This window comes from Cydia fagiglandana, chromosome 7 (assembly GCF_963556715.1).
Source record: "Cydia fagiglandana chromosome 7, ilCydFagi1.1, whole genome shotgun sequence".
Taxonomy (NCBI): domain Eukaryota; kingdom Metazoa; phylum Arthropoda; class Insecta; order Lepidoptera; family Tortricidae; genus Cydia; species Cydia fagiglandana.
In genome coordinates, this window is record NC_085938.1 from 18,225,373 (window position 1) to 18,252,707 (window position 27,335).

The 27,335-nt window shown below is 36.5% G+C and overlaps 2 protein-coding genes across 4 annotated transcripts in view; one reads left to right on the top strand and one right to left on the bottom strand.

The window, feature by feature from the left end:
• Positions 1 to 6,674: 6,674 nt before the first annotated feature.
• On the bottom strand, positions 6,675 to 14,427 carry LOC134666080 (iron-sulfur cluster assembly 1 homolog, mitochondrial). Of its 2 annotated transcripts, XR_010098449.1 has the most exons (4): positions 14,311 to 14,427; positions 13,803 to 14,094; positions 7,415 to 8,008; positions 6,675 to 6,964 (listed from the first exon to the last, which is right to left on the bottom strand). XR_010098449.1 is itself a non-coding variant. In XM_063523196.1 (3 exons), exons 2-3 carry the CDS (start codon positions 14,092 to 14,094, stop codon positions 7,905 to 7,907), a joined length of 396 nt encoding a protein of 131 aa, XP_063379266.1. In that variant the 5' UTR covers positions 14,311 to 14,427; the 3' UTR covers positions 6,675 to 7,904. The 2 variants fall into 2 exon arrangements, 1 of the variants encoding a protein (XP_063379266.1); XM_063523196.1 differs by having other exon boundaries at positions 6,675 to 8,008.
• A 123-nt stretch (positions 14,428 to 14,550) lies between these two features.
• The window catches only part of LOC134666082 (translocation protein SEC63 homolog), a 34,567-nt gene continuing 21,782 nt past the window's right edge, over positions 14,551 to 27,335 (top strand). Inside the window, exons 1-10 of one of the 2 annotated variants that reach the window (XM_063523199.1) lie at positions 14,551 to 14,769; positions 15,555 to 15,886; positions 17,730 to 17,900; positions 18,061 to 18,267; positions 18,597 to 18,825; positions 20,355 to 20,648; positions 21,408 to 21,531; positions 23,690 to 23,798; positions 24,368 to 24,530; positions 25,434 to 25,624. In XM_063523199.1, the coding sequence (XP_063379269.1) occupies positions 14,646 to 14,769; positions 15,555 to 15,886; positions 17,730 to 17,900; positions 18,061 to 18,267; positions 18,597 to 18,825; positions 20,355 to 20,648; positions 21,408 to 21,531; positions 23,690 to 23,798; positions 24,368 to 24,530; positions 25,434 to 25,624 (1,944 nt within the window). In that variant the 5' untranslated portion in view covers positions 14,551 to 14,645. Of the gene's footprint in view, positions 14,770 to 15,554; positions 15,887 to 17,729; positions 17,901 to 18,060; positions 18,268 to 18,596; positions 18,826 to 20,354; positions 20,649 to 21,407; positions 21,532 to 23,689; positions 23,799 to 24,364; positions 24,531 to 25,433; positions 25,625 to 27,335 lie in introns of both variants that reach the window. The other variant, XM_063523198.1, reaches the window with a different exon arrangement.

The window sequence follows — 27,335 nt, forward strand, 5'->3', positions numbered from 1 at the left end:
AAAAATTTACCATGTAACTATACTTTTTTTCAGAAATTGCCTTTTTACTCGCTGTGGAAAATTTCTCTATCCATTTTATTTATTGAATTAAGTTCACAGTTTTCTTTCCATTCAACTATAAAAACATCCAAAAAAATAACGAGCGTATTCAAAACTAAACATATCGGGAGCAGTGTATAGGAGCGGGGTGTACAAGGGATGACAGTTCTTTTGGATATTTTGGATTTAAGTATATACGTGACTACTTAGTATATATTAAAAAAGAAATCAGGCTGAGAAATTTTCCACTCTCAGTTTTTTATAGTTCTAAAATACATAAACTTGGGTATGCATTTTTTTTGGATTTTCTTACCCACTACGCCAAATTATATTCTAAGATCATATAAGAAGGAAAAAATGGCAGAGCAATTTTCCGATGAAAATGAGCGCCAAAAAAGGAATTATCGTAAAAAAAATATTCTCATGTTTGACAAAAGTTGTAGATTTTTTTCTAGTATCAGATACTGATACAAATAACTTATTTGGTAAAATAATTTTGGACGGAGGAATTACTCGGTTCAATATATAAACAGATTTGTATTTTTACGTATAAATACCTAACTTAGGAGTGGTTTTTTTTTGGATATTTATATGTTAGTTTCGGCTCATACTATACAATAACCAAGCAAAATTTCATCGACTGAGAAATTAATGCATGGGTCTACTACACTACACTAGTCGGCCGCTCGCTGCGACGCGGAACGGAGGTGCGCGGAGACCATTTTTGTTTTCGAGTGATCAAAGTAAGTATTTACGAGAAATATTTTGTCATATTATTCAAAACCAAATAATCCTAGAGTTAGATTGGTATTAGATTATGATTAGTTAGTTATCAAAGTTTCTTTTGTGGGACAGTATGGGGATGAGTTAGGTAAAGGAATTGAAATATAAGTACTTTATGTAATTTTGGGTACTCGGGGGCATTAGTAACTATGTGAGCCGGGGACAATTGTACCGTTACAATTGACACCACGGTACAAACGACTCCTTAACAACGTTACCAAAAATATTAAAAAAGCATTAGGAGAAACCAAAAATAAAGGAAAAATATGAGACGGAAAAAGCAAAAGGGAAGGGAAAAGGCAAGGTAATAGACAAGGGGAAAGGGACCGGAAAAGGAAAAAATATTCAACGACAAGGAGGATTCTGTAGAAGAATACTATTGCCTAGTCTGTGGTGAGCCTTATAGTATAAGCAGATCCAATGAAACATGGGTGCAATGTGATAATTGTCAATTGTGGGCTCATGAAGAGTGTACTGACCAGGGCCCTATTTCACCAACTACGACAGGTATGGCAATTGTCAAAAAATGACAGACCTCTGTTTTACCACACCGACATTTGTCAGTGACATATGTCGAGTGACAATTGACAAGTGACAGGTGACAATTTTGTAGATTGTTTTGTATAGAATTTCATATAAACATGACAGGTATTTTGGTACAATTGTCCATCTTAAATTTAATGACAATTATTTTGTGAAACAAGGGTAATTTTTACTAGTCGATATATTTGTCAATTCTTGACAAGATATCGTTAATTGCTTTCTGTGTACCGTGTTGTCATCACTAACATGATATTGATTGAGATCCCAATCCCACCTAATGCAGCGTACCTACATTATTTGTTGACAAGGCGTGAAAGCATTATTTTTTTGTTACTTTTAAGTTATTTTTTCTGCAAATGCAAGTGCAGTGACGTCAAAGTAGAAATCTATTCTTACCTACTTTATGTATTCCCTTGTATAAGAATGTCACCTCTGTTACTTTCGCGTAGATTCATTTTCTAACCAAAACCCTAACTTTACCGTTAGTGCCCAACTTCGCCCAAGTAAATTATAAAAAAAACAATACCTACCTATTTACCTAAACATACCTAATTTCGCTACCTGTCCCCAACTCAATCAAAACTATACTGAAACTTATTCCAAATCCTAAATGTTGAAGTACTAAACGCCTTCGTAGGCAACAATTACTATTTATAGTGTTATTATGATTTCATGCTTGTTAAGAAGAATTTAAAAGCGATTTTTATTTGTACCCTAAAGGCGAATTTAGGGTACAAAGTTTGTTTTGCCAACGTTTGCCAATAACGGGGTTTGCTAACAACGAAAACACTACAATTGTCACCTAAGCCTGACACAGCTCCGATTTCATGTCAAGAATTACCGACAAATTGACAAACATGTCGACTTATAAAAACTACTCTTGATTCATCAAATCATTGTCATTACATGAAAGATTGACAATTGTAACTAAAGGCGTGTCAAGTTTATAAGCATTTCTATACAAAAACAGTCTACTAAATTGTCACTTGTCACCTGTCACTTGGCAATTGACACTCGACATATGTCACTGTCGGCTTGGTGAAATAGGGGCCAGGAATTGAGTTACACTTGTCATAATTGTGAGTAGCGATTATCTTACTATGAGATATGTTAGTTTAAGGTTCCTTAAAGAGCATTCGCTCATCAGACACGTAAACGTACATTTATTTATGAATTGGAAAAAAAAAAACACCTCAAGCAAGCGGTGTGACTTGTCATAACGCACGCACAATATTAACTTTAATAAACGTAAAGTATCAGAATTTCACATTTTTTGTTGGATTTTACAAAAAAAAATAAGTAAAATACGATAACCCCTAATTCCGGAACCAGTTCCGGAATTCCGGAATTCGAATCCAATATCGAAAATCAGTTCCGGAATTGGAGACCATCCGATATTGCAAGCCCTAATTGTAACACAAGGAATCATTGACCAAAAACGGGATTTTCTACCATATTCTTACCGTTAACAACAATTACCCTCAAAAATACGTAAATCAATAACCTACTATTTCATATGTAGGTACGTACAGTTTTGGTTCAACTCCTATACATTCTGAACTAGGAACCATTATCCAAAAAATGGTACTATTGCCCCCGGTCTACCCTATCATTTCCTGCACACCTTTTACAACAACAATGACCGTCTTTCATAGCATGCGAAATGAAACGGATATTTCTTGTTTTCTTTGCATTAGCATTTTTCTCTCGATAATTTAATCAATTTGCAACATAAGTATTAGAAGAATCGTCATAAATTCATAAATAACAAAATATAAAAGGACATACATTTATAGAAGGTTTCCCCGCGCGACGTTGCCAATTGGTTTAAAGGGCAACATGCTCGCAACGTTTGGATGTCAATAATTCGACAATGAAAAATTATATTTCAAATCAATTCAAACTTGATATTTTTGACAGTAATGGGTTACTTACTTAAATAAGAAGGCATATTTCGCCCGGGTCTACTATGGTCAAACGGTCTAGTGGCTTTTAGCTAATGAGTATAAGTCTAATAAGTTGAACAGCATGACAGGGTTCAAACCACGAACAAAGACTCATTTCTTTTTGTATTTATTTTATTTCATTTTTTTGGCTTTTTATGACCTTATTTTTTATCACATGATTATTTTACGATTTTTAATCATTATCAAACGGGACTTACCTAATCGCGTATAATTAAGTTTTTAAAATTTACCTCCGAGTTCCAACGTTCCGATGGCGTAGTCTCCGTGGTTGTCGGGTCGGGCTCTTAGTTCTCTTAGACAACGGGGACGGAAAAGTTGGAGGTACATTTTAAAAACTTAACTAAAACGGTTAAGTACTGTTTTTCTAAATAATAATATAATGTATAGTATTTATTTTAACTCTAAATTAGTTTTAATTGGTATATATATATTAGAAAAGGTGGAAAGGCTGACCATATAGTCATCCAGCGTGGAAATGCTCTCAATATCCTTTAGCATTGCATTTTCTAAAAACCTATCTAGATAGAACATTAGGTGTTTATGTAAAATGGTAACTATGTATAATTTCAATAAAATGTAGGTAAAGGTATACTTACTTACTTTATAGTTCGTTTTTTTAGGTATAGTTTTTAGGACTGACCAACAATGACTACGATATTTACGATAGGTACAGAAAGTAAGGCTGACTGCTGTATAAACGTAAGGAAACATAATTATAATTATGTACAACAATATATAAGGTATACTTAAATGAACGAGTTCACATCCCATCATAATCACAATATTTTATTGTGTTTAAAGAACGATATATTTTGATTTTTTCTGTTTCTCATTTCTTCCCCAACAATGTGACTCACACGCCAGCTTAGTAGTGTTACGTTACTACTAAGGTAACGTTAAAAGCGTTTTTTTAATTTTAGGTACCTAATATAATTTGCGTCATTTTCAATTGATAATAAGAATAACAATATATAAATTATAAAACTTTTCATAAAATAAAAATAAAAAACAAAAAAAATAAGCACCGTCGTGATTTGAACCCAGAATCATTGTAACTAGCTTAAATTTATTCAAAACAGATGTTGTGGGTGCCACAAGCACATGACAATTTACGTTTCAAAATTCCAGTTGGTTCCAAGTTACTTGTCAATGTCACAAATAAGAATTTAAATTCTAAATTGTTTTTACAAAAAATAAAATTTCATGCGCTGCACTGCGCCCTCTAGGATACTTTATTGTAACATTCCAAATCTACTGACATTTGACACTGACTTTAGGTATGTAAGTGTGCGTGAATGCAAGAAATTGCAATATTTTGCAGTTGGATTCCGGTAATAACGAAATGAGACAATGTTGAGTTGAACATGTCTCGATTTGGATGTAGTATTTTTTATAGTTTTCGCACATATCAACACATCTTATGAAACTTTGTATTTTGGGAGAAATAGTGAAAATCCACAATTCGTGCACAGTGACGCCATCTTTTGGCTGATAATCGGCATCCCATCCCTAGACATCCACCTTAAACTACATTAAATATTGGAAGTTCTTTGCACCTGAGCCACGCGTAGCGTTCGTCGTCGAGGTCACAAAAAAAAACCAAACCATTTGTTCATTCATGTGAAAAAATTTAGATGGTAGAGTAGATCGTACATACCTATTAGCAGTCTATTAGACACAGAGTACGTACCAGTACGTACACTATATAATCCAGTAAATTTGTCGAATTTTATAACCTGGCTATTTTGCGTCAAATCCGGTAGTTCTGATTTTTTGCAGGCTTGTTTATGATGTTGGCCATGGAGCCGCCATTAACAGGCGTTCCCCTCTGTCGAAAATAGGCGGCCAATGGTCAACCTCATGTCAACCATATGTATGGACTGACGTTTATCTGACATGACGTACCTATACATTTGATGTGCCCCTCCCCCGCAAAAAACGGCAGACTATTTTGTACCGAAAATTTTAGAGATGGCGTCTCCGTTGGTTATATCCTCCAAGTGTTGGCCCAATGAATAATCCAAGTTTGTGACCTCGAGCGCCGAACGCAACTTTGTCAAAAATCGAATAAACCGCAATTTTTTTTAGATTTCGGCGATTATAACCCTAAGTACTAGTTTTTGGTAGTAACTTCTTAGGGCGTTTTTAAAGTAGACTAAATTTGCTACAATAAGACACTAGAATTGTCTCTGTACATCTAATATTTTCCGAGATAAAGCCTTTTAAAATTTTATAATTTTACATCAGTTCTTAGCTATAATATAAGGGTTAGGTAGGTAATTTATATAAAATTCATCACCGCCACGCTCTACAAAATATTTATATTCCATAAAAAATGTATGAGTGCCCTTTTTGAAAAAAAAAATTTTTTTTATTGAAAATAAATATTTTGTAGAACGTGGCCGTGATGAATTCCATATAAATTACCTACCTAACCCTTATATTATAGATAAGAACTGATGTAAAATTATAAAATTTTAAAAGGCTTTATCTCGGAAAATAATTAGATGTACAGAGACAATTCTAGTGTCTTATTGTAGCAAATTTATTCTACTTTAAAAACGCCCTAGGAAGTTACTACCAAAAACTAGTACTTAGGGTAATAATCGCCGAAATCTAAAAAAAAATGTGGTTTATTCGATTTTTGACAAAGTTGCGTTCGGCGCTCGAGGTCACAAACTTGGATTATTCATTGGGCCAACATCATAAACAAGCCTGCAAAAAATCAGAACTACCGGATTTGACGCAAACGCAAAATGTATAATTTTACTGTATTAATATGTTAAATTACTTAAGTTCGTTTTTTTAGCATTAGAAAGAACTTCAAAGAAGGTAAGCGATCTTGGCACGTCTTTTAATTGAAAAACGCTTTTTAAAAATCAATAACTATTACTTATGAAAGCAGAAGAATATAAATGATCGTATTAGATTCATAATTGTTACATATTTGCAGTAACTTATTTTTAAAATGTGTTTTTCAATTAAAAGACACATCAAGATTGTTTACCTAATTTCTAATGCTAAAAAAAACGAAGTATAGTTATAGTTTGTCAAAGAACTAATAAGAACTAAATAGGAAAGGACTAAATAGGTGTTTGTCATTTCAATAATAGACAGAGAGAATCATTTTATCTTTGTCTTACACTAGTACTAGCACCCAAAAGAAAAGGATGAGTATAGTTTTCCTGGTTCTTACTGACTGACGAATTGATATTACTGGGGTAGATAATGGGATTGTTGGACAAAAACTAACTTAGGCCTACTTATGCATCGACACGAAAACTTTCTTAAAGTTAAAACTTGCTGTATCAGGCATAGAATATGGATTAGACAAAAATAAACTTTCATTGTTCAATCTATTTATTAGTTCAGAAAAATCAGATAAATTAAAAGAAATCCTTTATTTAACTACAGCTAAGCATATAACTTACAGGTATATTACAAAAATATACATTGAATTGCCAACTATGTTGGTTTCACTCACAATTTTTTTTTGCCATTTAAGTAAGATAGTAATCATGACCTCAGATAATAATGTAATGTAGTTTATGAGTTCTGTAAATGAGAATACTGTACTGATATAAACTCAAATAGATGTAGATAGGCATGATTTTAAGTTATAATTTCAACATCTACGAACTTTACTGAAGCTCAGGGGTCATCCATTAATTACATCACACGTTTAGGGGGAGGGAGGGGGTCAAGAAAGTGTGACATATTGTGACATGGGGGAGGGGGGAGACACAAACTTTGTGACGTCACTTTAACTTCATCAGTAACCGAAAATTTATTTAAATTATTTTATTCGCTGTACATTTAAATAACAAGTTTTTAAAACGATAATCGTTTTTATTCGTTTAATTTTCTTTCCTAAGCAGTTTTGGGTTATAAAATTACTAATATTTATATCGCCAAAAATATTTTGATAAAATATTAATAATACTTAGGTACTTACTTAATTAGATTTGGCGATTTCGTAGAAAAAAATGTGACGTCACACTAGGGGGGGATGGGTTTGCCAAATGTGACCAAGTGTGACAAGGAGGGGGGGAGGGGTCAAAACACCTAGAAATTCATGTAACGTAATTAATGGATGACCCCTCACAATATGCATGCAATATTTGCAAGATAAATTTGTCTAATTGGCTGGTAAATGTAGCATAGCATGTGCACATATTAAAGTGTTGATCCTTAGTCAAGCTGTCTACATAGACTACTCATTACAGATCTTTTTTTTTAATATGCTACTATTGAATACAGTATACTCAAGACTGTCAAATGGTTATTGAGATAAAATATTGTTAAAATAAGCATGCCAAGCACAAATAATTTCATACATTGACCTGCCATTTGCTATTTCTGTTGCGCGCGCATGATATTGCTGTATGCTCGCACAGTGGCCAATGCCACTCACACAGTGATGAATCTTGCTGTGTGCCACGTGCGATAGAGATAGGATATGGCAGGTCAATGTATATAATTAATTGTGCTTAGCATTCATACTTGAAACAGCATAGAGTAACTTGTCTAATTTATTACTATTGGCATGAATGCCTTCCTATGTTGTATTTTCTATATACTAAAGGATTCTCCACATCCACAGGTGCCCTTGATGTTTGGGTTGTTAAACACAAACTCTGCTGATAATTTATTCTCTACAAAGTCCATTTCAGTTCCTGAAAGAAAAAAAAAATGTCACTTAAGTTTTAATTTTTTTTTTATTTTAAATGGGAAAATTGAAAACATTAAACCTAATTATGTTGAAGTAACTGAAAGGCTTTAATTTAAAGAAAGACCTAAAGAAACCGTCAAAAATTAACATTTACTATTATACCATTGTCATATTTAATTTTGTTGGGCAATGATACATTACATATGGGCTAAGTGAAATACAGGTGGCTTTTTATGTGTTATCACCAGACATCGGATTCCGTGGGGCGAAACTTCTTGACAGCTAGGGACTTCCTACGTCGATAAACTCATTTATCGATACTAGTTCTATATACTAGTGACCGCCCCCAACATTGTGTGTTTTTCGTAACTATTGTTCTGAAGACCAGTATGAAATTCATACATAGCGTCTAAAATAATCGGTAGGTTACACATAGATAAGGCTAGTACCGATTGCATTATAAAATAGTTGATACCCATTATCTTAACCTCTTCAGATAATTAAATAGAAGTACCTTACCTACTTAGACACTCACTATGAAACAATACTTGTCAATGTCATCAGACACTGTCATTCTCATTTGTAAAGACGTGCTATTTATTACAGATTTTATATTTATGAGTGAAAATAAATATAGCCTCTTCAAAAAATAGAAGACTTGCTTAAAAAGCATCCTGAAATAATTAAACGCGGGTCTAAGTTACGCTGTAGCCAATGTCAAGTGACCTTTCATCGCAAAAATTATTCTCTTGCTAGGCACTTGAAAACCGGAAGACATACAAGTATTCAAGAAGAAAAATATAAATTCTACAAAGAGCTTACTATGTTCATGGTGGCCTGCAATATATCGTGGTATCAATTAGAAAATCCAAATTTTTATGGTTTTATTCAAAATTGCATTTCTGGACGATATGGGAAGTTTTCAGTGCCTTCGGAATCTACTATCAGAAAAAATTATCTTTCTCCAATTTATAATGAAACGTATCAACAAATTAGGAACGAAATTGGAAACAATTACATCTACGTGTCGGTAGATGAAACTACAAATTCTAACGGTGACCAAATTGCAAATGTTGTCATTGGCAAACTTTCTCACAGCACACCAAGTCGGCCGTATGTTATTGCAAGTAAATGTTTACAGCAGACAAATAATGAAACTATTGCAAATTTGATTATAACGTCCCTATCAAATTTTTGGTGCTGTGATTCAAATAGCGATAATTTCAAAAAAGTGCTATTGTTGGTGACTGACGCAGCACCTTATATGATAAAAATGGGTAAGAAACTGGATTCAGTTTTTCAAAATATGACTCACGTAACATGTGCAGCTCACGGATTAAATAGGGTTGCTGAGAAAGTTAGATATCTGTTTCCAAATGTTAATAACTTGATATCATCCGTCAAAAAAGTATTTTTGAAGTGTCCCAAGAGAATCAATGTATTTAAAAATATGTTACCAAATGTACCTCTACCGCCGCAACCAACCATTATAAGATGGGGCACATGGTTGCAAGCAGCAAACTATTACGCTAAATATTTTGAAGATATAAGACGAGTTCTGCATACATTTTCTGCATCAGATGGGAAAGCAGTTAAAATGGCCAAGGCTGCACTAAATAAATCTTCTCTTCAGGGTGAACTTAAATTTATTGCCGACAATCTAAATATCATTCAAGAGTCGATAAAGAAATTACAAGCAACAAATTTGTCTCTAGACTTTGGTGTGCGAATAGTGAAGAAGGTACAGTCTGCATTATCTAAAATATTTTTGGACAAAAAGGGGAAAATCGTATACGATAAATTTAAAAACGTTTTTTACAAAAACTCCGGGTACAACACAATGGAAAAAATCAATTTGTTATTAAAAGGTGAAGAGGTTACATTACAACCGATAAATAAACGAAATACCATTGATCACTTTATGAAATTTTGCTATGCTCCTATAACCTCCACAGAAATTGAAAAGTCTTTTAGCCACCTGAAATGGATTTTTCAGCCAAGACGGAGACGCTTAACGCCCGAAAATATGGAAAAAATTCTGGTAGTTTACTTTAACAACAATAGATGGGACAGTCATGAAGAAATAAATTGTGACGAGTAAACTTTTAAAAACGTTTTAAAAAAAGAAGAGGAAAATTTAGTTCTTATTTTATTATATAATACTCTTTTAATAAAAAAATATTTTATAAGCAAACCTTTGTGTGATCACTAGTATTTCGAACTAGTATCGATAAATGAGTTTATCGACGTAGGAAGTCCCTAGCTGTCAAGAAGTTTCGCCCCACGGAATCCGATGTCTGCATATCAATATTTCTTAAAACAATTCTAAAAAAATATGTACAATGTATAATTACATATATATAAATATGTATAATGTATTAATTATGTTAATTATTACGGAAATGGCTTGACAGAGTATATCTGTCAAGCCATTTCCGTCCTCTTTCCGTCAGTACAAAAGAGCGGCAAATATAAAAAAGTAGCCACGATAATCCAGTAACTTTGTCGAATTTTTTAACCTGGCTATTTTGCGTCAAATCCGGTAGTTCTGATTTTTTGCAGGCTTGTTTATGATATTGGCCCAATGAATAACTTTGTCAAAAATTGAATAAACCGCATTTTTTTTTAGATTTGGGCGATTATAACCAAGGCCCCTACCTTTTCTGTTCTCTTTGACGGCGCAGCAACTAGTATCATTTCTCTCTCCTCGCTCTTTTAAAATGCCATTTGTCAAAAAAGGACAACCATACTGTTGACAAGGTAAACTTCAAATCAAGTGTTGGCTTTTTTGATGCATCCAGGCTGTGTATGTGTGCGTAAAAACGTGTATGTGTGCTCTTTTAGGGATGTGAAAAGTCGATTTTAATCATGTTATATATATATCGATAAATGCTACACAGTGGAACGAAATAGCAATTAATTGAAGCTTCAATATCTTTGTTAAACATATACATAATTGAAATGCTAATGAATAATAAAGATATTAGAATATAATAAAATATTTCAATTATTGCGGAACACATATCTTAGTAGGTGTTTATGTATTTTAATTAAATATCTGAACTTTGCCTTGGTTCCCTGCTGGGGCGTGACGATAAAATTGTGATCTGATAACCACAATAAAGAATAAAAGCGTTTTTGTTCATTTTAGATATCGTCAAACCTTTGAAGTAAAATTAAAATTGTAAGAAATGTCGATAGTTTATCGATATGACTTTATCGACATGGCTACAGCAAGGTGGTGTTAAATTGTTAATCGTACACTAAACAAAAGTGGCAACAGTGACAGCTCGCTGAGACCCCGTCTCTATATATTGTAAGTCTATGATTATAACCCTAAAGTAGTAGTTTTTGATAGTAACTTCCTAGGGCGTTTTTAAAGTAGACTATATTTGCTACAATGAGACACTAGAATTGTCTCTGTACATCTAATATTTTCCGAGATAAAGCCTTTCAAAATTTATAATTTTACATCAGTTCTTAGCTATAATATAAGGGTTAGGTAGGTAATTTACAGACATCGGATTCCGTGGGGCGAAACTTCTTGACAGCTAGGGACTTCCTACGTCGATAAACTCATTTATCGATACTAGTTCGAAATACTAGTGATCACACAAAGGTTTGCTTATAAAATATTTTTTTATTAAAAGAGTATTATATAATAAAATAAGAACTAAATTTTCCTCTTCTTTTTTTAAAACGTTTTTAAAAGTTTACTCGTCACAATTTATTTCTTCATGACTGTCCCATCTATTGTTGTTAAAGTAAACTACCAGAATTTTTTCCATATTTTCGGGCGTTAAGCGTCTCCGTCTTGGCTGAAAAATCCATTTCAGGTGGCTAAAAGACTTTTCAATTTCTGTGGAGGTTATAGGAGCATAGCAAAATTTCATAAAGTGATCAATGGTATTTCGTTTATTTATCGGTTGTAATGTAACCTCTTCACCTTTTAATAACAAATTGATTTTTTCCATTGTGTTGTACCCGGAGTTTTTGTAAAAAACGTTTTTAAATTTATCGTATACGATTTTCCCCTTTTTGTCCAAAAATATTTTAGATAATGCAGACTGTACCTTCTTCACTATTCGCACACCAAAGTCTAGAGACAAATTTGTTGCTTGTAATTTCTTTATCGACTCTTGAATGATATTTAGATTGTCGGCAATAAATTTAAGTTCACCCTGAAGAGAAGATTTATTTAGTGCAGCCTTGGCCATTTTAACTGCTTTCCCATCTGATGCAGAAAATGTATGCAGAACTCGTCTTATATCTTCAAAATATTTAGCGTAATAGTTTGCTGCTTGCAACCATGTGCCCCATCTTATAATGGTTGGTTGCGGCGGTAGAGGTACATTTGGTAACATATTTTTAAATACATTGATTCTCTTGGGACACTTCAAAAATACTTTTTTGACGGATGATATCAAGTTATTAACATTTGGAAACAGATATCTAACTTTCTCAGCAACCCTATTTAATCCGTGAGCTGCACATGTTACGTGAGTCATATTTTGAAAAACTGAATCCAGTTTCTTACCCATTTTTATCATATAAGGTGCTGCGTCAGTCACCAACAATAGCACTTTTTTGAAATTATCGCTATTTGAATCACAGCACCAAAAATTTGATAGGGACGTTATAATCAAATTTGCAATAGTTTCATTATTTGTCTGCTGTAAACATTTACTTGCAATAACATACGGCCGACTTGGTGTGCTGTGAGAAAGTTTGCCAATGACAACATTTGCAATTTGGTCACCGTTAGAATTTGTAGTTTCATCTACCGACACGTAGATGTAATTGTTTCCAATTTCGTTCCTAATTTGTTGATACGTTTCATTATAAATTGGAGAAAGATAATTTTTTCTGATAGTAGATTCCGAAGGCACTGAAAACTTCCCATATCGTCCAGAAATGCAATTTTGAATAAAACCATAAAAATTTGGATTTTCTAATTGATACCACGATATATTGCAGGCCACCATGAACATAGTAAGCTCTTTGTAGAATTTATATTTTTCTTCTTGAATACTTGTATGTCTTCCGGTTTTCAAGTGCCTAGCAAGAGAATAATTTTTGCGATGAAAGGTCACTTGACATTGGCTACAGCGTAACTTAGACCCGCGTTTAATTATTTCAGGATGCTTTTTAAGCAAGTCTTCTATTTTTTGAAGAGGCTATATTTATTTTCACTCATAAATATAAAATCTGTAATAAATAGCACGTCTTTACAAATGAGAATGACAGTGTCTGATGACATTGACAAGTATTGTTTCATAGTGAGTGTCTAAGTAGGTAAGGTACTTCTATTTAATTATCTGAAGAGGTTAAGATAATGGGTATCAACTATTTTATAATGCAATCGGTACTAGCCTTATCTATGTGTAACCTACCGATTATTTTAGACGCTATGTATGAATTTCATACTGGTCTTCAGAACAATAGTTACGAAAAACACACAATGTTGGGGGCGGTCACTAGTATATAGAACTAGTATCGATAAATGAGTTTATCGACGTAGGAAGTCCCTAGCTGTCAAGAAGTTTCGCCCCACGGAATCCGATGTCTGGTTATCACTTGCTGGATACACAGAAAAAGCTGCTGCAATATAAATATTTTTTTGTTCGTTTTGTATTTTGTCTTACATTTTGTTTAATGAGAGAGTGAGACGCAATGACATTACACCAAGATATTGGACTGATGGAATACCACCCTAAGAATACTAGAGGAAATGTTAAATTATGATTAGATGGCAAATATGGCAGCTCAAGTTTATTGTTAAACCATTTTATACAAACCTAATAATGTTAACTGTGCCTTCTTATCAATAATAATCGTGACTCCGTCCTGTTTCACTTCTTCATCTAATTTCTCTTTAGTCTTAGCATAATCCAGTGTGTAGGAGAGACCATTGCAACCTCTCTGCCGGACACCAACTTTCAGCCCGATGAACCCTTTAGCCTCCTCTTTAGCCATTATTTCCTTGATCTTGTTTACTGCCGAGGGAGTGAGCACCAAGGCAGCACGAGAAGGCAGCAATCGCTTCTTCACAGCCCTCACAGTGGCACTTGCAATAGTTTTGGTCGCCATCTGAAAATCGTATGTATACGATGAAATGAAGCAAAGTCCAAGAGGAAATTGATCGCATTACAAATATCTTTATGAAAAACAAACACGCTTAAGGCCTATTGCCAAAATTACTTACGAAACAAAAACGTCTAACTGCAAACGCACTGCGTAATATGTACTTGGGATTTATGGAAACTAATAGCACTATACTGTGGTTAAAAAAATTAGTACACTTACAACGTAATTTTTTCCTTACTGTTTCATAATATAATATTGGTCTATATTATTTATTTTTGAATTTTCATTGGATTTAGATTCTGTTCTGTCAAAAGATTAAAAAATAAAATGTCAAAGGATTGTCATTACAGTTGCCATGTTGTTCCAGTCATCTTTTTAACTGCCTTTCTTAAAGATTTTTGCAAATGTAACGCGTCTTCTCGAACTGTTCCTTATAAATGACAACAGCATTTTGACAATGACTTAAGTGACGTTTAATGACACGTCTCCGCTATCGAGCTCGTGTTGCGTGTAGTGATTTTCATTTTCGTCACAAATGATTTAATATAATAACGATGGGAGGCCAAAAATTCGAATATGATGAGAGTGGATCGACATTCTTTTATTTTGTGTTATCATTCCTCGCTTTAATATTAGTGCCAGCGACGTTTTACTATTGGCCAAGGAAAAGAAAAGAAGGTAAAGCTTTAATTCATGTTTTGGCGTAAATGCGTGTTAAAATCGTAGTTATTAATGTTTATTTGATGATTGTCCTATATTTCGGTGCTGATGTGACTCATAGTTGGTACCTAGTTGGGTGCTAGTACCGTTATGTCAATAGGATTGTCGCGCGGTGTAGCGATTCGTCGCACAACGCTAATGTATAAGTGACACGGCCGCTGCACACTGTTCATCATCTTTATCAACCTCAGATTACTTTAGTAGTAGAAAAATTCAATCTACAATATTCCTATTGAGATCAGAACTTTTCTCAGCTATCACCACCACCAATGCCTCGCCACGCCTCTGTTACCATCTATAGAACTCTTAAACTTTAAACTTAAACTTTAAACTAACTTTAAACTAGAAAAAACACAGATCCTTATCAGTTTTCCAAGTCACAAATTTAATAGTAATGGCTCTGAAAAGCCAAGTCATGCTTGTACAATTATTCTGTTTATGATAACACACAGAGAGTATGTCATTGTATGTTCCTATATTCCATTTGTATCTGAAAAAGATGTATGATAAAATAATGCTCACATTCTTTTAAGATAACAATTCAATTCTATCTATAGTCTTTTTAGCCTTGTGTTCAGAAAAATTAAATTTTTTATTTTTATTTTATATTAACTACAGACACTACAGTAATTGCAATGTACCTTTTATTTCTATGCCTTCTGGCAAAGGTCTCCCAATCTTGTGTCTATAGTAACTAAAAATACTACAAAATCATCTATAATTATATTATTACCTTGTTACAGATCCAGCAAAACAAGCAGAAAGATGTCAATGTCCAAATTGTATAAAGAAGCAGTCAATAATAGAGCAATCACAGCCTTACAAATCTTTAAAGAACTTCCTAATTAAACTCGCAATAATTTCCGGATGGGTGTTACTCGCATTTTTAGCATATAAGGTGTCACAGTTTGACTATGAAATGTCTAATTTTGATCCGTATGAAATACTCGGTTTGCCACCCGGAGCAACTCAGGCTGAAATCAAGAAGTCTTATCGTAAGCAATCTTTGATACTCCATCCGGATAAAGAGACTGGTGATGAGAAAGCTTTCATGAAGCTTACTAAAGCTTATCAGGTAAGGATGGTTATTTATTTTGGTAATATATTAGTTCCAAAAATATATTAATACTTTTATTTGGAATGAGAAGACTAGGATGATAAGATAAAAGATGTTTTATTTATTTATTTATATAGCCCTTTATTCTGAACATGATTGTTGGTTTTTAGTTTTGTGTGAGTGTAATTTCGTCTTCCCATCGTGTTAATTGAGGGCCTTGCGATCTTGATCCATCTGTAGGGTGCCACATGAGAATTCTTTGGCTCCACTTCTCTGTCTTGCATCTTATAGTGTGGCCTGCCCACCTCCATTTTTGCATGTCTATGTGGGTGAGGATGTCTGTCACTTTTGTTCTGGTTCTTATGTCAGAGCTGCGGTTTCTATCCTGTAATTTCACACCGAGCATGCTCCTCTCCATAGCTCTCTGGCACTTTGCAAGTTTATCTCGTTGTTTTTTAGTAAGAGACCAAGTTTCGCAGCCATAGGTTAGACATGGAAGCACACATGTGTTAAAAGTTTTGCTTTTTATCCGTATACCAAGGTTGCTTTTCATGATTTCTTTGAGTGACCAATATTTGCTCCAGCCGGATGCTATTCTTTTTTCAATTTCTTTATCCATTTGGTTCTTGAAAGATGTTATTTGACCTAGATATACATATTCTTCAACATAGTCCAGACTGAATCCATTAACTGCAATTTCTTGTCTCCTAGAATTTGTCATCAATTTAGTCTTGTCTGAGTTAAGCTCCAGTCCCACTGCCTCACTCTGTTTTGCTAGATCTAATAGCATGCATTCTAGTTCTTTTGGGTTTTCCTCAAACAAGACTATGTCGTCGGCAAACCTGAGGTGGTTTAGGCGTGTGCCATTTATGTTGAGGCCAAGGTGTTCCCATTCGAGTTTCCTGAAAATTTGTTCCAAGACAGCGGAGAATAACTTTGGTGATAGTGGGTCACCTTGCCTGACACCTCTTTGTATAGGGAAGTTTTTGCCAGTTGATTCTAGTCTAATTCTGCTTTTGCTGATTGTATATATCCTTCGGATAATTTCCACGTATACTTCGTGTACTCCTTGTTGTTTCAGGCTTGTCCATATACAGGTGTGGTTAAGGCTATCGAACGCTTTCGAGTAGTCGATAAATGCTATGAACAAAGGCTTTCGGAACTCCTTATACTTCTGAATTACTTGTTTTACTGTATGGATATGATCAATTGTACTATAGTCTTTCCTAAATCCAGCCTGTTCGATTGGTTGGCATTCGTCTAGTGTTCTTGATATTCTTTCTAGTAACACCTTAGCAAAAACTTTGTATATGTTTGACATGAGGCTTATTGTTTAAAAGATGTTTACCAGTGTAAATATACACATAGAAAGAAAAGACGTCTCTATGTATGGACATTTTCATTTGAAAGAAAAGTGATCCATTTTCATTACTCTTGACTAGAAAATATTATATTTAACCAATGGCGAACTGAGATCTTAAATGTTTTAATTTAAATTATCAGTCATTTTTTTTTCAAAATGGCTTATCTGACAGCAGTGTCTGACCGAAGCCCATTGTTCGGATTTGCTCTAGTTTAGGCCAAAACCAAATCTTGGGCCAGAACATGATTTTTATGCTGTAACCCAAACTGAAACTTTGGTTCAACACTACTTTTCAGCTAAGGGGCTATTCATAAATTACGTCATTTCAAATTGGGGGGGGGGGTCTGGACATCGGATGATGGTAGCATGACGTAGGAGGAAACTGGGGTCACTCGAAGCATGATTTTGGATGATTTTAGGGGGCGTTTTCTTCATTATACGTTTTATATTTTTAAAATTAAGTTTATGACAATTGAGACTTGATTAAACTTTTCTCAGGCTCTAACAGACGACGAGGCGCGACGGAACTGGGAGAAGTATGGCAACCCAGATGGCCCCGGAGCCATGAGTTTTGGTATAGCCCTGCCCAGCTGGATTGTAGAGAAAGAGAACAGCGTTTGGGTGCTGGGGCTCTACGCACTGGTGTTCATGGTTGCTTTGCCCACTGTGGTAAGTTTAAAAAAAAAACTTTTTTTTTTCTAGGTTTTACTCTTTGCAGATTTGGGTAAAGGTGGATTGGGCATTGTTGGGGTTGTAGACTTTCTTTCTATTAGCAATGTTTTACTTGTATACTATGAATATAATTACAATTCACATTGGTAATTCACAGGTTGGTACCTGGTGGTACCGCTCCATCCGCTTCTCCGGCGAGCAAGTCCTGCTCGACACCACACAGATGTACTTCTATTTCTGTCACAAAACTCCCTCTATGCCCCTAAAGAGGGCGCTGATGATCCTCGCGGCGTCCTGCGAGTTTGACAGGAGACACAACTCTGAGATTATAGAGAGAATCACTGACAATGAGGAAGTGCCTATGGTAAGTATTTTTTAAATAATTAGCCGGGTCCACACAAAGCGAACATGCGACGACCCCACCTACACGCCTACACTGGACGTTTTGTGCGTGAGGGAATTGCCTCGTGCGTATGCTTGCTCCATGTGGACCCGGCTATTTATGTTTTCCTATGAGCCTAACTTTTGAAGCGCGACGGGAAAGTTGATGAGTATCTGGGTATGTCACATCGTTTTTAGGTTAACAAATTTAGACCCCTGACCTGTGACTCCAGGGTTCAAGAACAACAACTTGCAAAAACTTATGTATAAAATTAAACGTGAATTTATAATTAATTTTCCAAATCTTTTCAGCTTCTCCGTGAGCTCCCAAACCTAGGGGAAAAGAACAAAGAGCAACCTCTCTGCCGCCCCTACAGCATCAAGGCCAGAGCCTTACTCCACGCGCACCTGTCCCGTCTCCGTCTGCCGAGCGAAGCCCTGGACGCCGACAGGCGATATATCGTTAGTCGCTGCCCTGATCTGATTGTGGAGATGGTCAACTGTGTCAATCAGCTCATAGCGCTTGCTTACGCCAGGAGAAGTGAGTTGTGTTATGTCTACTGTGTTACTGTCCCCTGGCTCACTATGCATAGTGTCCATTGAGTTACTGTCCCCTGTGTTACTCTGCCGCCCCTACAGCATCAAAGCCAGAGCCTTACTCCACGCGCACCTGTCCCGTCTCCGTCTGTCGAGCGAAGCCCTTGACGCCGACAGGCGATATATCGTTAGTCGCTGCCCTGATCTGATTCTGGAGATGGTCGACTTTGTCAATCAGCTCAAAGCGCTTGCTTACGCCAGGAGAAGTGAGTTGTGTTATGTCTACTGTGTTACTGTCCCCTGGGTCACTATGAATAGTGTCCATTGAGTTACTGTCCCCTGTGTTACTCTGCCGCCCCTACAGCATCAAGGCCAGAGCCTTACTCCACGCGTACCTGTCCCGTCTCCGTCTCCCGAGCGAAACCCTGGACGCCGACAGGCGATATATCGTGGGTCGCTGCCCTGATCTGATTACGTTAATCAACTCATAGCGCTTGCTTATGCTAGGAGAAGTGAGTTATGTAACTGTTCCCTTGGTTATACTATACATAGTGTCCGCTATGGAATTGTCCCCTGGGTTACGGTAACGTGTTCTATTGTCCCCTGTGTTACTGGTAATGTACCAAGTCAAGCCCTAGATGCTATCTGCTGTCTGACTATAATGTCGTGTATCACGGCCCTGATCTCATCCTAGAGATGGTCAACTGCGTGATGCCCATAGTATTCTAGTGTACACTAAAGGTAGTGTACACTTATTTTTGATGCTTTGTCCGTGCGGATATTTTAGACCTTGACTAAAGTCAAGTCATAGGGCCTCACAAAGTTCAACTATATTTTTAATGATATTTATAGTAGTTCAATTATTATTCAGAATACGTAGTTGTGAATCATGAATGTATAATTAATTACTACCAACATGCTTGTTCCAAAACTTGCTTTTAAAGTCACATGGCGGCGGTTAGATTGTGTGACGCTTTTTGTCTCTTTCTAATAAACACAAATGTTAAAATGACGGGTAAGGCCAAACGATTATCAAGGGCTTGAACTTGACAAGCGTTATCGAAAATTATGAATAACGGTATTAGATTGTTGACCATGACCACATTCTAACTAGAGATGCAACGGATAGTTGTTTGGCCGGATACCGGATATTCGGCCTGATCATCTACCGAATATTCGGTATCCTGCCGCCGAATATTCGGCCGGCGGAACTATACCTACTTTTCGGTTTTTCAGGTGCGCATTGTGCAGGTTTTGAGCATTTTCCTAATAAAGGTTCGCGCATACTCATTTCTAGGTTCGAATTGAGTGTGCGTGCAAGTCAGTCGGATGTTTAAATTGTTTTAAAATAATAAACGAGTACGATTATGACCGTGACGATTTCTTAGATGCAATTTGTTTACTCCGAAATCAAGCAATGTTAATATCCGGTATCCGGCCGGATATTAAAATAATGGCCGGATAGGCCGGGTACCGGATAGTAACCGAATATCCGGTGCATCTCTAATTCTAACATCAAATATTTTCTTTCAGTACCCCGCCTACCGACCATAGAAACAATCGAAAACTGCATGAAGCTGTCCCCCATGATAGTCCAAGGCCTCTGGGAGTACAAATCCCCCCTCCTCCAACTGCCATACATCACAGAAGACCATCTCAAATACTTCACGAGCCGGAAGAAACACATCAAATCGCTGTTACAATTGGCACAATTGCCTGGAGACGAGCGGCGACAAGTTATGAGGTTTTTGAACGACAAGCAATATGATGACGTCATCAAAGTGTTGGGGAATATGCCTTATATACACTTCCAGGTTAATACTGAAGGTGATTATCATTTCAATTCTTCAAAGAGTATTTCGTTATAGTGTTTATAGTAGATTCTTTGGTGAAGCGAATTTGCCGATAAAGGCCGATAACTTCATAACATTTTAAAATGGTCTGTGAAGTCAATATTTTTAGGGTTCCATACCCATAGCATAAAAACGGGCTATTACTAAAACTTTACTGTCCGTCTGTCGGCGGTCAGTCTGTCTGTAACCAGGTTGTATCTCACGAACCGTGATAGCAGTTGAAATTTTCACAGATGATGTGTTTCTGTTGCCGCTATAACAAAAAAAAGAATAATATAAATATTTAACTGGGGCTCCCGTACAGCAAACGTGATGTTTTTGGCCGTTTTTTGCGTAATGATACCCTTCGTGCGCGAGTCCGACTCGCACTTGGCCGGTTTTTTTTGTTGAAAGGTATTTTGCTAAAATATTACTGTTTCAAATGTAGAACGTCAATTCCTTGTCATATAATTATAATGTACACTACATTTTGAAATGTATATCTATAAAATTCATTTTGCTATATTCAATAGTAATTACAAGCTTTTATTTGCAATGTTTGTACGTGTATGTATGTTCGGGTCAAATCTTGCACAACTTAAATGTTTTTGGGTTTAGAATTTTCTCGATAAAAGAAAAGTAAAGTCTGCGAGAACAGCTTGTATCAATAATGAGATTTTGTCAAAAAACTTACTTTCAATAACAACAACAAAATAACTTTTAGCAGTAAACACAATTTTCAATTTTTTTTCAGTAATCGACGACGAAAATTCAACTGTTGTGACGGCGGGCGCCATCGTCACTGTCACAGTTTTCCTCAGAAGAACCAATATGAAGGAGCTGTTCGGTGACTCCAGCATCAAGGAGAAGAATATCGAGTATGTTATAAAAAAATAATTAAATAATGGGATAATCTTACCTAGGTACACAAATGGATGTAGCCCCACAGCAAGCTCAATAGGGACCGTACGCGTTGGAGGGTCTGCCATCTTGTGGCCTGAATCGGAAACATACGTGCACATGTACGTTGCTAAAGCAAGTGCTACCATCTACCGTTTTCGTCGGTACGTTTCCTCGTGCATAGTACGTTCTGCTATTTTGTGGGCTACATCGGAAGCATAAACGAGACATTTACGCCTCGCGCCAAAAATCTGACGGCTCCTATGCTGCCCCTTATAGTTCATGCACGGAGCGGGAGCTAGACGACGATATATGGGCGTTTTCAGAATATAGTGTGCCCAATTAGCGTAAGTACTTAAGAAAAGTTAATCGCTGTCTGTTTTGTGGCGACAATTACGCACGCAGCGTAGCCGCGCCGCCGTGCTATAACCGTGGCCGAGTACAAACCTCCGTAATAGCCCATACAACATTGGACACCGTGTCTAGACGCGGTTTATTTACCGCGGATTATTACGGCAAAAAAACGTGTGTGTACAAGAGGCCTAAAACTTAGTCTGTCAAACATCTGTCAGTATAAAAAGGCGCGAAATTCAAATTTTCTATGGGACGATAACTAGTGTCCGACCGAAGGTTCGGTTTCGGTTTCGGTTTCGGCCAGTTTCGGCCAAAAAATCATGTTTCGGCTGTAGTTTCGGTTTCGGCCAAAAAACGGCCGAACCTTTCGGCCGGGCCGAAACTTACGAAATGGTACTTCGGAATAAGACCAAAAGTTGGGGAATAAGTAGGACAACAAAATTAATACCTACATATTATACTGATTCATGTATAGGTACCTACATAAATTAATTGGTTTATTATAAAACACAATCCACTAATGAGGGCGCCACTGGACGGCCGACGCAGTCTTAAGAGACTGTCAATACCTATAACGCGCACACTGTCTAATTGTGTCGGAGTGAATGAGTGATTTTACCTCAATTTACTATTGGTTTGTGTTCCACATGTCCTCTACTTCAGCTTAGCCTTTGGCCTTGCTGCGCCATGCTCGGCCTGCGGTCTCGCTTTTTAATACAATGGACATTGGTTGGAGTCTGTGCTCAACTACTTATCCTGAAGCCTGAAGCACGGATTTGACTTCGCATGAAAGTTCGCCTCACTGGGGAACTTTGGACTTTTAGGCCCAGGTGAAGATTGGTACCCGGCCTTGCGATATTGTCAACAAAAAAATCTCGCGCTCGCGTTTTTGGTTGACCCTGTATCTACATTCTACATGTTAACTTGACTGGTGAATGAATAGAGTTAGACCAAGAATATTCTGCAATGATTTTGATAACATACGCAGTGCAGCAACTAGTGCAAATGTTATTTATACGTCATAATTTCATAGAAGTTTTGACGTTTAAAATAACACTTGCACTGCGTATGTTATCAAAATCGTTGCTGGCCGCGTAGCCAAGATGCCGATCGCTTACGCTCCGTAGCGATCGAAACGCAACTGACACTGTCGCACTAATATGGAAGAGTGATAGAGAGACATAATGCTTATCGTTGTCGAAGCGATAGCGATTGTAACCTTGGCTACGCGGCCAGAATTATCTTGGTCTAACTTTAGTAATTTTCTTAAAAAACTGCTTCGGGGCTGTCCATAAATTACGTCATCGATTTTTGACGATTTTTGACCCCCCCCCCCCTATAATCAATTAATCATCCAAAAATCATGCTTCAAATGACCCCATTTCCTCCTACTTCATGCTACCGTCATCCGATATCCAGACCCCCCCCCCCCCTAAATTGAAATGACGTAATTTATGAATAGCCCCTTAAGTAACATCAATTTCAAGTATATTGGGTGTTGACAGCCCCATAATATGTGTATAAAAGGGGTTTTATGACATGTTTTCAACGATTTTAACAAGTCTACAAAAGTTTCGGTTTCGGTTTCGGTTTCGGCCGAAACTAGAGCCAAAGCCGAACATTCGGTTTCGGTTTCGGTTTCGGCAAAAAAACATGTTTCGGTCGGACACTAACGATAACCCTTCTCGCCTACATTTTTTTTTTAATTTTCCGATTTTTTCTACTGATGGAAATGATTTGACCATGGTTTGACAGACTATAAATACGTATTTTTGGCATCAGGGACGACGAGGAAGGCAACGGTGATGCCAAAAAGGGAGAGAACGACAAAACCGAAGAAAATGACAAGGACAAAAAGGAGGTTTCGAAGAGGCCCGTGTGGATGAAACAGGTATAAAAGTTTACTTTGATACCATAATGAATAAAAGAACGCAATGATTCAAACTTCAACATGTATTCAGCAAATAGGCCATAAGGGCACTTTTACACGTCAACATTTAATTTACATACAAGCAAAAATAATAACAATACATCATTGGTCCTTTGAGTCCTTTATAAAGATTATCCATTTTCATAATAAGGCACAACTTTTAAAGGGTGTAACGCAAATTTATTTTGTTTACTTTTATTTCGGATGACTGTACCAGCAAACATTTTCTATACTTATTTAAAACACGAAAACAACCGCTTGAGAACTTGTTTCCACTATTTTTTTGCGTAGATAAGGGTGGTATTCTACCCAACCAATTTCTTTGTCCAATCTGTATTTGCGTCTCACATTTTGCTTAGTGAGAGAGTGAGACGCAATGCACATTGGACAAAGTAATTGGACAGGTGGAATACCTAAACAATATGCACGCCAAGTAATGTGTTTTCTGTGTATTGGAAGGAACCATAGTTGAGTTAAGAACTAGAACTACATTTAGTAGAAACAGTTATAAAATAAGAATGTTATAGCAGGCCAAGCGAGCGCCGGCCAAGAAGGGCAAGAAGCCGGCGCCGGCCAAGCAGCCAGCAAAGCCCGCGCCTGAGCCAGTACCAGAAGTCAAAGAGAACAAGGATCAGAAAGAACAGAAGGAGAAGGAACCTAAGAAGAAGGAACCAAAGAAGAAAGATGATGAAGGTCAGTCAGGAAGTGTCAACTTTTTACCCGACTATAGGTACCCTGTTTTTTTTTCAGATTAGTAATTTAAAACCTCAAAAGTAGTGGTAACATTTTTCCTACAAAATTAATTCTGAGTAACTAAAGTATGCACTGAATTATAGTGTCGTCACAGAATAAATAATAGTACTAGGTACAGAAGACTCACTCTCTAACGCGTCTGTCACGATCAGCACATATATGGCCGCTAGGTGGCGACAGCGCCACGCGCGGCTTATGGCAAACCCTAAAATTGGGGTGGAACGGATGTACTTTTAGCTACCTGTAGCAAAGCGACGAAATCGCGGAGTGAGCCACGCCTGGTGTCGTTTACATAATATTAGATATCATAGGAACACCATTCTGTCGATATTTAATTTTATCAATCCATCATTTTTGCTAGACTAGTTATAGTCTTCCGTCCGAACGTCCGTCTGGGCGTCCCAGATACCGCTGGAGTGACGAAGCCCAAAAAGACCTGGCGCGAAATGGCGCAGAATAGGGCAGAGTGGTGCTCTCTTGTGTCAGAGGCCAAGATCCTCTTTGGGCCATTGAGCCAGTGACGTATGTATTTATGTATGTAGTTAGTCTTATAGTATAGTCAAGTTTGAAATGCATTTGAAAACAGATATGGATCTATCAAAACCAGGTTAATTTAATTTAATAATGGGTAAACTCAATTTTCCCCTAAATCGACTTGGCGCCGTTCTGTGGAGTAAGAGCTGGGTGTATTGGGGATGGGGTGGGAGGAGGCTACCAAAGCTGCCCAGGACCGGAGTCAGTGGAAGAAAAAGATTCGAGCCAGACCCCAGCAGGGGGTAACAGGATGGAAAGAAGAGAAGAAGAGAAACTCAATTTTCATTAAAACAAATGTTCTAATTCCAGAGGAAGATTCATCAGAGGAATCCAGCGCGGAAGACTCCGAGTCCCACGACTCGGCGTCGGAGGAGTCCCGCAAGTCTTCAGGGGAGGACGACGACCAGTGGGACAAGTTCCAGAAGCGGTTGCACAAGCGGGAGCGGTTGGAGGGCCGCTCGCGCTCGTCGCACCCTGTGCACTGCCCGTACTACCCACAGGTATGTCGACTGAACGGGAACCAAACGAAATGAACTAACCCCCTTAGGCCCACTTGCACCATTCCACTAAACCGGTGTTAATCGGTTAAAACTGGAGTTACCATGGTTACCAGTACAATTTGACACTGAGTTTAACGGTTTAAGTTAGTTCATTTCGTTTGGTTCATTTCGTCAAGTGGGCCTTATTCATAAACGCGCTACAAGCCTCAATTAGCTAATAATCGTTTGTCTTTATCTGTCATTTTGACTTATGTAGTGGTAAGAAAGGGATAAAATATAATTTTAACTAAATCAGGCCCATAAAGTTTTACGAATAATGTAAGGGGGTAACCCAACAAACAAAAATTCCGCTTCTAGTGGCTTATATTGCCAAAAATAATATTCTTATATGAGCCATATTATCGCTAATAAGGGTGCATTTGGGCACAAATTATAAGGACAATTACCTTATATCCCCCTTGTATTTGCTTTATTGTGAGCTTTCTTATTCTTGTACGTGCTTTATTATGACACGCAACAAGAAAGTCAAACTTATAATGGCAAAGAAAGTGCTCTTAAAATGATAATATACTTATAAGAATCATATTGAAAACATTAATAAGGGCAATAACCCTTATACACGTTTTGTTATCGTCAGATATAAGGGAGTAAAACTGATAACGGCTAAACAGAGGCTATTAAAAAGTCTTTGGGATTTATAACTGTGCGTTTATGACTCTGCAAAAAGTGTTTTTTCTTAGTGATTTACTTTTTTGTAACAGTTTGACAAAAAGTAAACATGTGTCCTCCATTTTACTGAAAAGAAAACGGTAAGTTATTGAATTTTTATGTATAGATTACTCGAATATTTGCTTTTACTATGAAAACTGTGTGGGAAATTAATTTCATGGTAAAATGTGGTATGCAGTGTGTTGTGTTATCAACGCGCCCTTGTATTTCAGCGGATTTGTGCTAAAAATGCGGATAATTATTGTGTCATGTTTTGAGCAAGGCCATTATAAGAGCAAAAGGAATTAGCACATCGTCTACAAATACTCTATGAGAGTTAACACTTTATAATAGCAACAGGTGTTGCTTATGATTCGCCATTTTACATATAGTTAGGGTTCCTTTCTCACAAGTGAAATCCCGTGCCTATCTATGTACTCATATAAATTTTGCTTGTCTGCAGATTATACAATGGAATTCGCGGATGTTGACAAATTTTTAAAATACAACGATCTCGATTTACATAACAAGAGATGGCCTTGGAACTGGACACATTTTATACTAAAAAATAAATGTTATAATTGTCGACATCCGACTCATCCAAATTTACCTTTACACTTTGTGATTGGTCGTGAATACATAAAAGTTTTGAAACAATTAACTTTCATTTTCTGCCAAAATTGTAAAGAGTATTTGATTTACGACCACTTTATTGGAGATGAATGCGAATATTGTAATCCATAATTAAAATAGTTACAATATTTCAAAATTAAAAACTATCAATAGGAAGAGTAGGTAAGTAAATTGAATATTTCTATAAGTTTACGTACTTGCCTAATAGGTTAAGTTTACATATTTAATTACACAAACGGGTCTACCGCGATATAATTTCATTGTTTTTACCTTTAATTCCGACTCAACTCAGCAACTGCAACTCAGCAGCTGGTGCAACTCAGCTGAAACGTCGGAATTAAAGGTAAAAACAATGAAATTATATCGCGGT